We start from the raw sequence: 12,500 nt of genomic DNA on the forward strand, positions 1-12,500 counted from the left end.
CAATGAACAGCAGTTACAGGTAAGTGCAACTCTGTTTTATCTGGCACACTTTCCCTTTAAGTTGTGCATCAACAGGTCAATATGGCCCTGTTACTATCCCCTTTGAAGGGAGCTTGTAACACATGTGGTGATGTACATGACAAATCTCTTCCTTTAATCTGGGTTAGTCTTTTTACACTGCCGTAGTCCATGCTGGAAAACCAGAACCAATGGGTTGAAATTAAATCAAAAGAGTTTCCATCTAGACATTAGGAAGGAATTTCTAACAGAGCGGTTCCACAGTGGAACAGGCTTCCTTGGGAGGTGGTGAGTGCTCCTTCGCTGGAGGTTTTTAAGCAGAGACTAGATGGCCATCTGTCAGCAATTCTGATTCTATGACCTTAGGCAGTTCATGAGAGGGAGGGCATCTTGGCCATCTTCTGGGCATGGAGTAGGGGTCACGATGTGTGGGGGGGAGGTAGTTGTGAGGTTGCTGCATTGTGCAGGGGGTTGGACTAGATGACCCTGGTGGTCCCTTCCAACTCTATGATTGTCAGACAGACAGACAGAAAGGAAGAAAGCTCCACAGAGAGGATATGAATTCTTCAGTCCAGTTGGACAACACTCTATGGGGAGTAACTGAAAAAGTTTCTGGTAATTGGACTTGTCAAAAATCCTTTAAATTCATTCATCTGTCCTCTGTGTACTCTACAAGAGAAAGTAAAAATTCTCTGATCTGCTGTCGTCTCCACCACTTACAGGTTTCCTACAATTATTTTTACACCCATGTTGCTTTGTGGGCTCAAACCCAAGATCTTCCCTAACACTCTTCTGAGGGGAGGTTTCCTGACTTCCCATTAATTAAATTATTCAGTTCAGTACTACCCCTGGGACAGAAAAGGGGTGCTATTTTGAATTATTCTTATGTGTTAAGGAGGGCACCTGAAAAGGCCTATGTTCAGGTCCAGATCATCTAATTATGTGTATGTCTTTAATTATTTCTTCAAACTTTTGCTTGGCTGCCTTATTCATAGACTTCTCTACCCTTCCTGCAGAGATTCCCTCTGCCATTGGAGGTGGAAGCTGCCAGGAGAAGAATTCCAACATTCCCCTTCATTTGGAATTATGCTTTGGCTATTTTACAAAATGCATGGCTATTAGGGTGGCCCACGTGAGGCTGCCATATTGTTTTCCCTGCTCTGTTGACGGTTGGTTGTCGATCCTTTCCAGGGCAACCCTTTTTATCCTACTGACTGAGTTTCCCTTTACCGTTCTCAGTTTAGGTCAGTCCTTATTTTACTAAGATTGATCTCTGTTTTGGCTTCCCAGCTGCAATTTTTGGCATTTTTTCATGTCTATATGTGACACCGTAACTTAATTTGGTTTTTTGGTGTATATTTCACCCTCAAGGAGATGCCCAGAGTTGTTCTTTCTTTCTGGGACAGAGCTAATGTGCAGCATTCTGGTTTTCTCAGCGCTGCATTTTCCCCAGGTTACTCCTTTTTGACTCTGAGCCTCTGGAAGTTACTGCCATGATGCCTCCCCTATAGTGTGGGGACCTTGCTGTGGGCATGTGTCTCACAGTGGCTCCTGGTCTTCTGCAACATTAGTTTGTCGTTACTTTCACCTAGAGCACTGGATATATCCTATTTTTGTCTTCTATTTTAGTGCAAACACTTCACATAGTCACGGAATTCATCGTGTTTTCCTCAACTAATGGGAGCCAACTCCCACATACTCTGATTGAAGGGCCAGGCTATTTGGTCTTGCCCCACAGTTGTGCATTCCATGCCCTGTCCTTTTTTGTTGTTGTCGTTGTTGCTCTTTTCCTGACAGGGGCCCCCATCATTGGGAATGCCCTTCTAAACCTTTGGCAGGGTAATCTGTTTTTATGTTCCCCCCCCCCCTGGCTGTTTTGCTGTTTAGATTGCTCTGCAAGCTGCACACAGTTCATTTATGGTGCATGCTGTCCATCCTTTCTTTGGCCACATCTAGCCTGCTTCACTGCTTTCATTATTACATGTGGATCTACTTATTCTCATTTCCATTGACGACTGGTCATTTTGATCAGTTGCTTTCCCTCATTGGAGCAGTAGCCTCAGATTTTTTTCTGAGTGGCAAGTACCACTCCTTCACTACCAGATCTTGCACCGCTAAGTGGAAAAGAGTCTCTTCTGAAGCTGTAACAGAGTTTGGACTCTGCTTCTTGTGGTGCTGATAATGTTTTGGCCACTGGTTGGGACTCTGACTCTCTAAACATTCCTCTTATTGGATTCCTAAAGATATTACAAATAGATGTATAACCCCTCATTGATTTTTTTGCACTTCCCAGGTGATGCATTTATATTGGGTATTTTTAGTATACAGCACTTCCAACTGTGGAATGAGGACTTTGTTGGGTCTAACCTATGCCTCCTACATTCATGAAGTTTCACAAGGTTAGGGTGTTTGATGTGCTGGCCAAGATTCCCTACCAGGAATTGTCTCTCAGTCCTCATGTCTCACAAAGCTATTCTTACACTTGTTTCTGATGCCAAACATCTGTGAACTTCTTACATTCCTTGAATGTGACTTTTCTTAGGTTTTTTGGTCTTCTAGGGACCCAACACTACTTTGTATTGGTCTCTCAGGCTCCAAGAAGCACTGGTCAGCATCCTCACACAACCCATCCTTGTGGGTTAGTAGGGACCATCACACTCCATGTTGAGTGCATAGCTATTCAGTGCCACTTTACATATCACAGTTCTCTCCAGCAGTGTGCTTTTTTTCTTTGCCATGTTCCTGCATGTATTTCAGTTGGGACATTTGTACAGAACTCCCTGATCCTTTGTAAGACAGTTCTGTCAATATATAAACAGTTGTTGGGAAGGCGGTCCTCCATGGTCTGTTTCTTTGAGAGCTTCGCAGCCACCTCCTTCACTGAGTGAGCTTGCTAATCTCCCAATGTGGGACTGCACAGAAACCACAGTGATGAAAACAGGGTTGCGCTTACGTGTAAATGTTCATCAAGTGTTTTTTTCTGTGCAGGAACACCCCTCCCTCCTGCCCTGCTATGAATTCCCTGAAACATTAGTTTGTTGGGGACTCTGGCATCAGCATGGAGAGAATGGAGGTAGTAGTGCCCCTCCTCCTGGTCATGTGATCATTTTGGCAGGAAAGCACCAGAGGGAGGAGGGGCGCTCCTAGACTATTAGGCAGCGTTCGAAATCTTTTTCGTGGCTGGCCTGCACAAACACAGTCCCAGTGTGTGCCTGCATAGGAGACCACTCGATGAACAACAGTTACAAGTAAGTGCAACTCTGTTTTTCCTGCATCTGGTCTAGTGCTAATTAAGGGCAGTACTAGTAAGCCTGTTGTATAGAAACAAAGTCAGCTGTCAACAGGAGAGAAGTCATTAGGCAGGTCTCTGTAGACTAGAGGGTAGGGGACAGTTATGGAGAAAGCCTACCAATCTCATTTCAGAAAAGGAGGGAACACCACACAAATCTTCCCCTCCTGGTTTGTCAAAGCATGGAGAAATGTGTGGCTCCAATTATTGCATCTTTACTCCCCCTCCCCCTATTTTTATAGAAGAGAAACCAAAGGAACTACTGCAGGATGGTCTTCAGAAGACATCAAGTACAGGGACAGACTGCAACAAAGAATCTTTGCAAAACACTGGATCAGAAGAAGGTCATAGTATTACACCAGACATGCCATCGGTATCTGCATTCTTTAGCCTAGCTGCTCTCGCAGAGGTAGCAGCAATGGAAAATGCACACAGGTTAGTGTGTGCTTTCTTCTCTGTTTTGGCTAAAAAGATCTCTTCATTGCAGCATCCTTGTATTGTATCTGAGATAAGCATCCAAACCAAGCAGCACATGCATGGGCCATCTAGGGGCATCTCTATGGGTACATCTGACATGACTTGCTCATACTGGCTCCTTTGGCATTCTGTATTTGACAGTTTAGCTTGCCTAATAGTCTGTTATGGTTTTTGTAACACAGTATCTCCTGTGAACCACTGGGACAGCAGAATTAAATTTGGTGTACATGTTCAGGAACCCAATTAAATTTCAAACCAAAGTTTGGGCCTTTTCAGCTGTTCTGAAGGGATCAGGGGAGACTGTAAAGTCTATTATAATGTATTTTCCCTTGAGCATTGAGGTGTCATAATGAAATTTGGTATATATGCTTACAAAATTCTGTGTTTATTCAGACACCAGCTTGACTCCCACAACCCTGTTATTGGAGGGAGTGGGGACATCCAAACTATATTGCCATGCATTATCTGAAGCAGGATGTCTCAAACACTGTATATTACTAGTTTGCATGGTGGGATTTTAGTTTGTGGCTGCATCAAGCAAGGCTTTCTTTTTTTAAACTAGGCTAATCAGCTTTCCGTTTGGGTTTGTGTGCTGTATGTTTATAATATGCGAAACTCTTGATCATTAAGAAATTGGAATGAGATTATGTGCACCGTATTCAGGATGTGTTACCTCCCAGTTCTTGCATATAAGAGAGACAGGAATGATACATGAAAACCACAACATGGTCTCAAAATGGAAGTTGGTGTAAACATGGCCCTTTTCCAATCTAAACCATAGCTTGTCCTTCACAACCATTTTCAAGGAGACCTGGAAACACACTGAAGTTGCAATACTCCTTGGAGACTGAAACAAGTTGATATACAGGACCCGATTGCTGGCTCAGTGTCTCAGACACACACACACACACATACATTTTCAAGAATAAAGCTACAAAATGGAGTATAACATTATACTGAAAACGAGGCCTCTTGAACACTGTGCCTTTTTCAATTTTTTGTGTCTTTGGAAGTGTAAAAATGAGATTAATTCTACCTCCTTAGTTTCCTTTCCAACTCTTTACAATGCTGTGATTGAGGGTAAATCCCCAAATACAGTGTAGTTGTTATCATCTAGGCTATGCTAACAAGTCTGTAGTTTTTTAAGGCTTTCAGCAGCTTTGGGAAGGTATGGGCTCCGCAAAGCAGATGTGTATATATAGCCTAATATCCATTGCCAAAGCAGCTTACTTGGAATTTAGCTTACTGTTCTGGCTAGGATTCCCTTGCAGTGGGTTCTCTCAAATCCATCACTTATCCTTCTCAATATTACGTGCTCACACCACACATGCTCACATTGTGGCTGGAACCTCCCAAGTCAGTGCTATATATAGGGAAAGGGATTGGTAGAAATGTGCAGGAAACAGGGAGAGAACATGCTGCAAAGGAGAACTGAGATATTTCAGTGCTGAGGTTAGGAATGTAGTTTGCACACCTCCTTTTCTGTTCCTCCTCCTTCGCAAGAAAGGATCTGGCAGCACTGTTTGTTTAAGCCAGGCGCATCCGACCCTCTAGAAATCTTGTCTCTTCTTTTCTCGTCGGGCATGAGCAGTGGGTGGAATCAAGTTTTTTTAGTTCAGAGCTGCTCGTTCTCCAAAACTGGCAATCACACAGAGTCTTGGTTTAAATAAAGTTGTTGGCTTCCCAAAATATACGAAGCTGCAGCCCAGGGAGCATGTGCCTCCTCTGCCTAGCTCAACCATTCATGATTACAAGCTGATGTTGCCTCTTTTTATCACAGCTTAAATAAAAGGTTAACTCGTATTTTCTACTGCACCCAGAGACAAAATGTGAGTCACTTGAACTAGAACCAGGAAGAGGAATATAGTCTCAAAGTAAAGTCAAAAGCAAGTCTATGGGGTCTTTTTTCCATGTACAATGGAGAAGACTTTGTTTCCATGCATTGGAAGCCTTTCCTGACAAACAGTACAGACTTTCCGTGCATTCCTGAGGGAAATGCCTGCGCCGGGCTTAGGAGGCAACCCAGCGGTATTGCCTCCTAAAGAGGTTTCGGCCCCACCGAAACCTCCACCCAGCGCCAAAAATCCATGCAACCCGCATAGGGTTGCATGGGAGTGGCGTATCTCAACAAAAAAAGGGGGCATTCCCGAGCTGTAACGGCTTAGGAGGCCGCCTAACAGCAGCCCCGCCCCCAGGCCAGTACCTTGACACCCCAGGAACACCTCCCGGGACAACGATGCACCCTTTGCCGGCGTCCTGATGCCAGCAGAATTCTCCATTGGCGTACGCTGCCCAGACACCGGCGCTGTGGGCCCTTGCGCCGGCACAGGCCTTTGCCTGTCTCCAGAGGCCTTTCGTCTTGGCCTCTGGCGTGACTCAGGAATGCACGGTTTGTCAGCTACCTGGTTTTATGTAAACATCAACAGTCTTGAATTACTCCTGCTGCTAAATGCTCTAGGGAAATTTAGAGGAAGAAGGGAGGGGAGGAAGGTCCTTGTTCCCCTAATTCCAATGGGCTGCACCACATTTTCTATCAGGGTCCATACCTGACTTTTTCTTTAAGAACATTCTCAGTCTTTTTTACCAGCCACAAAGCTTGTTAACACCTCTGCTGCTTCAAACTGCAGCAAACTCTCTCGCTCACTCTTGCGTTCTCTCCAGTCTTACAACCATGACACTGCTCACTTCCTTAAAGCTTTTCTCAATTTGTAAAAGTATTGTCATAATACCATGGCAACAGTCCCCATGCCTCGTGACACCCTTTCCCATGAAGTGGTCCTATACAACAAAATAGAATCATAGAGTTGGCCATACAGGCCATCTAGTCCAACCCCTGCTCAATGCAGGATCTGCCTAGAGCATCCCTGACAAGTGTTTGTTCAGCCACTGCTTAAACACTGCCAGTGAGAGGGAGCTCATCAGCTCCCTAGGTAGCCAGTTCTTGTGGCACATCTCCCATCATCCAAGAGGTCTGGAAGATGATGGACAAAGGCTCTGCAAGCTCTCTAGAAAGTTATTTGACCAGCTGGCCAACTGCCTGGGAGCCACCTGCCAGAGCTGGCTCATAACAACACATAATAGGCTGAAGGGGAAGGAGATACCCAAGGACAACATCACTTGGCAGTGCCAGCAGTCAGAAGCCCAACAATGGCTGGGGGCATCATGCTGGCCAGCTGGAGACATAGGAATGGGCGTGTATGTGTCCAAAGAAGCAGGAATACAGTGGCTGAGGGTGAGGAGTTTGGCCTCTGGGTGATACAGGGTGACTTGAGTGTTCTGAATAATCAAATGCCAAGTAACAAAACATTTACTTTACTATGCTGTGGTTTTTTTTAATTGAAACTTGAAAGTGGCAGAAAAGATAATGCCACCTTCCAAACAAAACTGCTTCCTGAAGTGGCTCATCTAATTCATGTCTTAGTGACACCAGTTTAGAGCTTCATGGTGCATATCAGCAGTGCACAATCTCATGGAAATTTTAGTTGGTTGTAAATTTAGTAGCAGTCCAGATGAGGGCAACTGGGAAAAGTGGGAGCTCAGTTCTAGAGCAATGGTTTTCAATTTTTTTTGCCTTGGAGGAATCTTTCCCACACTGACTCTTCACTGAATCCCTGGAGTATAGCAGATTCTGGAGCATGTTCTAGTAATATGTAATAATTACATATTATGGGGTGCATTTTCCTTGTTGCAAAACTATGTTTTTTTTGGGGGGGGGGGTGTTCAAATTTTGACTATGCTCCATGGCTACAGTAAATATATAGATGCTTCTGTTCTGGTGGTCTGTTTATTACAGTTCGGTCTACATGTCCTTTATATTGCTTTTAATGTGTGTGTAAAGTGTCGTCAAGTTGCAGCCGACTTATGGCAACCCCTTACAGGGTTTTCAAGGCAAGAGACTAACAGAGGTGGTTTGCCAGTGCCTTCCTCTGTATAGCAACCCTGGACTTCCTTGGTGGTCTCCCATCCAAATACTAACCAGGGCTGACTCTGCTTAGCTTCTGAGATCTGACGAGATCAGGCTAGCCTGGGCCATCCAGGTCAGGGCCTTGCTTTTAATACAGCATCATTATTAGACAACTTGCAATTTGATTATAGTGAAGGGGCTGTTGTAGCAGCCTATGGGCCTACACCGGAGTTCTAAATTGGGGAAGCTAAATGCCTGTTTGGATACCATACTCTCTGGCCAAGAATTCTTTTTCCATACTCCCTGGCATGTAGGGGCTGGCACTGTTTGGGAGGCAGACATGGTGAACGAGTTGAAGATGGAAGGGAATCTTCCCCCATCCCACTGCATCCTGCTGTACCTGTTGGAATTGTGTCATGGTGTGGCACTGGAGGCCCAGGAACAGCATAGGGAGGCGGTGTGGGAGTCTGGTGGGGGAGCAGAAAAATCTTCCAAATATTGCCTTGCCCCTTTTATAGGTAGAGGTCCTTCCACAGGAGGTTGGGATCCTAGCTCTTAGCTGGAATTGCTTACCTTCCTTTGATTTTTAGCACTATTTTACTGATAACTTAATTATGTTTTATTGTTTTAGTTAAATTATTTGCATAAATTATTTGGAAATAGAAAAGGAGGAGGAAATAGTAATAGAAGTGGAATTTAAAAAGAAAAAAACACGTCTCTGATTATGTCTGTGTATTGGATCAGGAATGTAACTATTTTCAGAAGAATTTTGGGCTAATGTTCATCCATTCTCCCTTGTAGGACTCCAAGGACGGCATCTCTCCCACATGATGGACAGCCAAAAGAAATGTCTCAGGCTCCAGTGCTTATTTCCTGTGCTGACCAGTGAAGCTCTACCCTATTGTAAAAGTTGTGCTTTACCTAATATCCTAGCCTTGTCTTTACCAATGGATGCTAGTCAGTCCATGTGATGGAGGAACCATAGACTGAAAATGAGTGGTTTGTGTTCAGTATGGCACAGATTTCACTTACAGCCTGGGCCAGTGCTCCCCGGGTTTGTGGCCCTAAATCTACTATAAGAGTGGTGTTATTTCTCTGTTAAGGAACAGAAGTGAAAGGATCCTGGAGCTTTGCTTTCTACTGAAGGTTTTTAAAACGGTATATCCATAGTTACATGGAGGAGGCAAACTTGCCTGTTGCTCCCACAGCATCTGTTCTACCAACCAGAGTATGGAAAGTAGTTTCATATAATAGCTAGCTACTCTAAACAAACAAACAAAACAAAAGAGGAGAAAAACTGACACACTGCACTAGTTAGTAGATATTCTTAGTCCTTTTTGTACATGAAGATTTAAGTTCTGAAGATGGTTTATATTATAGGTTATGCCTACATTTATATTTTAGAGTGAATTTAAGAACCTGTTTGGGAGAATCCAAGAAAGCATGGGCAGGTGTACCATTGTTAGCGGTGTATGCATGGCCGTATGGTCCAGACGTTCTGCACTTTTCGTAATTGCCACCAGGGTGGTAGAGTTTATTGGCAAAAAAAAAATGTTGACAGGCTGTATTTTGCTTGATTTTTTTTAATTAAGCGTAGAATAATGAGAATGATTAGCATTTGGAGCAAATGTTTGGCATATCGATAACAATACTACAGATTACAGATTTGTCTTTCATGCCTTTGATGGTTCATTTATTTTTGGATGGAGGTCTAAAATGACTGTGTGGAAACTAAAGCAGTGAAACAGGAAGAAAATACTATAAATGCATAGTTCAGAAGTGACCTTAGTATTACTTCACTCTTTCGAAAATCTTTTCAGTTGACATGCATACTGATGTACATATTTTACAGACACTGGAATTGTCCTAATTACTATGCACAGTCTAAATTGGCTTCATTGGTAGTATGAAGTGCCAATGCTCGTTCGGGATAGTAAAGTGTTGAGTGTTGTGTAAGTAAGTGATGGCTGAGGAAATAATGTTACTGAATTTAGGCTGTCAAACTGCTCACTTTTCCAGTTCATGTTCTTTCTCTTTATTATATATATTGTATCTTATTCCTGTGCACACATCTCACGCCAGGTTAGAGTCCCTTTTTTTTCTGTTTCTTTAACCACTTTGCTAATACCAGATGCCTATGATTCAGCACAAACAGACAGCCATGGCTGCAGGTAGAAGTCCTGCTAATCAGCTGTTTTGCGGGCCAGGGTGGGTGACACTGAATCTTTACCCCGCTTGACCCCCTCGAACAGCTGGTTGGCAACATTGGGGGAATTGTCTGCCTCTGCAGCCCCAGATGTTGGACCAGGGAGGGGAACTGCATGGCAGCACCATTTGCATTCAGAGTTAACCATCCATCTAGGGATACTCAATTGGATGCACAAGCTTCCACGCATATCTGGGCAATTATGTTTCCTAGCAGCAAAGCTTAATTCTTATTAGAATTTGACATGAAACTACATGCAACACAGGGTACTTCTTCCACAGCACAAGATGTTTCCCTTATATGTTTTGCGGCCTAGCACAAAAACTTAACCAAATGCTATTGACCAGACCCCAGCAATAATTTTCTATGAGTCGTCGTCTTCTCTGATGGAATTTTGTGTTAGTGTTAAGTTCAGCGAGACCCTCTTTTTATTAATTAGGTCTCTAAATGATGAACGTTTACACAATTTTATCAGGCTTGCTTAATTTATACTTGACAGAATTGATAAAGGATCAGTTTTGGGGGGGTTTTGTAATTGGATTTAATAGCCATATGAAAAGTGAATCTTAAAATGTGCTTGGCTTAGCCTTTGTTTGTAATCAGTGCATGTCTTTCAGTATCAGAAACAACCTCAGACAGATTACACAAATTGTAACAAGTGATGATTACAAGGAAAATGTCACTTTGGTCCCATGAAAAAATCAGAGATTTCCTCAAAGATACAAATGTTAGAGGTGGAAGAAGGAATTTCCTAACTTCAACAGGAAATAAGAAAGTTAAATGCTTTTTGGAATATTCAGGTAGAAGAATTTTCCTTGTGCCATTGGAGCACATGGCGCTATTTTTTAATAGTTCAATTTTGTTAATGTTCTCTAAATTATTTTACCAAAACAAAATGCTGTCATCATGCCAAACTATTGGGCATGCGTTGCGGTAACTTTGAGAAGTGTAAGGCCATGATGTACTAACTCTGGTTCAAAAACTGCAAGTAGCTGAAATCCAAATATCTTATGGTGCATCCTCTTCATCTCGGCCATGGTACTGACATATGGACTATTGAATCCATTTGAATAAATGCATTTTTGCTAAAGTACCATCATCCTTCTGCCATTTAAATTTCAATGTTCCTAAAGATTTGTTTATATGAATGGTACTTTTATAAAAGAAGCTTAAAATTAGCTTTTTTATATGTGAATTCATACCTTGATTATCTTTCTTTCTTAAACCTCATTGACTATCCCTTAGACAGGGGACTGGATTGGGTCAATTTAATAAAGATTAATGTTTTCTGATGCTTATAAACCTTTCTGTAGATATGCTTAATTTTTTAAGCGATTAGACACAGAGTAGCAGAAATCCTGCAAAGCTTTATAGTTATTAGGGACAAAATCCACCTGGAAGTGTTCCTGGAAGAAACCCATTGAAATGAGCACCACTGCTTTTGTGTGGCTTCCATTCACTTCAGTGGGGGTTCTTGCAAGAGAACACTCGGGGGGGGGTTGTGTCCTGTGGCTTCCCCCCCTCTTTTCTCTGAATTATGTTTTGATTTCAATAGATTTGCTGTAGTCCTGATTCTTTTAGAATGGGGGTATCTTATTTCAGGGTAGGGGGGGAAACAGCACAAGAAAGTTTCAAAATAACATTTTATTGCTTTGTTTTAACATTTTCATTATTTCGTTTTTTAAAAAATGAATCTCTGTGGCATGTATTTTTGTATACTAGCCAATGTGACCCATCAACTTGTGCCCACAAACTCATATAGAGACAGAAATGTTGCACCTTACTTATATTTCAAGTGAACCAAAATATAATGTTATCTGCTTGGTGTTTTTATTGCAATACTGTTACATTATAGTTCACCAGACCCACTTTAACTTAGCAAAAGCAATCAGTATTTCTGCAGTTAACCATATTCTCTAGATTTCAACCTGTGTACATCTTAGTTTTTACAACATTTTTGGATAAACAATTTACCCTTACCCTTCCTTATGGTTTCCTAAAGTCAGGATGTATTTTTCAAATGTAAAATTTAGCACTGTCCCGTTCTCTTTGTTTTTATCTATTTATTTAGTGACCTTTTGATATTTCATATAGTTTTGAGGTATATGCATAGTATCTGATGCTACAGACATAGAATCAACCAGGAAAACGATACTGTAATGTCATTTTCATGTAATTGTGTTAGTACTGTATTACAGGATGGGTGGGAGGGGAGTTCTATAAAGTATTTAACATGTACATTTGATTTTGATTCTCCTGTTAGGGTCTTTTTTGCAGATATGACCAAAACTGATGTAAAATCTTGTGGAGCTAATATTATGCTGTTGTACTTATGGCAGTATTTTTCCCCTGGATTGTACTGTGATTCCAGAAATAGGATATATTTATTTAAGAAGATATAGTGTGCTTCTTTACTAATACGATATCCCAAAGTTATGAGAAAAGAACTTTTTTCTTTGCCTCAGTTTCCAGCTTATAGTTTAGTCTGTGATTTTCAGAACTGACTTGAAGCATTATGAAAATGGGATAAGCAGCAGAGGATATACTCGCCTGCAGGTCTTTACTTGGCAGTGAAATTTGCTACTTTTCCTAAATAGCATAAGTAG

At 42.1% G+C, this 12,500-nt stretch overlaps 1 protein-coding gene across 2 annotated transcripts in view; it reads left to right on the forward strand.

Annotated features, from left to right (window-relative positions):
- The window catches only part of BBX (BBX high mobility group box domain containing), a 142,041-nt gene extending 133,334 nt beyond the window's left edge, over positions 1 to 8,707 (forward strand). Inside the window, exons 14-15 of one of the 2 annotated variants that reach the window (XM_056858498.1) lie at positions 3,550 to 3,742; positions 8,490 to 8,707. In XM_056858498.1, coding sequence (XP_056714476.1) covers positions 3,550 to 3,742; positions 8,490 to 8,577 — 281 coding nt within the window. In that variant the 3' untranslated portion in view covers positions 8,578 to 8,707. The remainder of the gene's footprint in view (positions 1 to 3,549; positions 3,743 to 8,489) is intronic. The other variant, XM_056858499.1, reaches the window with a different exon arrangement.
- The last annotated feature ends 3,793 nt before the right edge of the window (positions 8,708 to 12,500 follow it).

The sequence above is a fragment of the Euleptes europaea genome, chromosome 12 (assembly GCF_029931775.1).
Source record: "Euleptes europaea isolate rEulEur1 chromosome 12, rEulEur1.hap1, whole genome shotgun sequence".
Classification (NCBI taxonomy): domain Eukaryota; kingdom Metazoa; phylum Chordata; class Lepidosauria; order Squamata; family Sphaerodactylidae; genus Euleptes; species Euleptes europaea.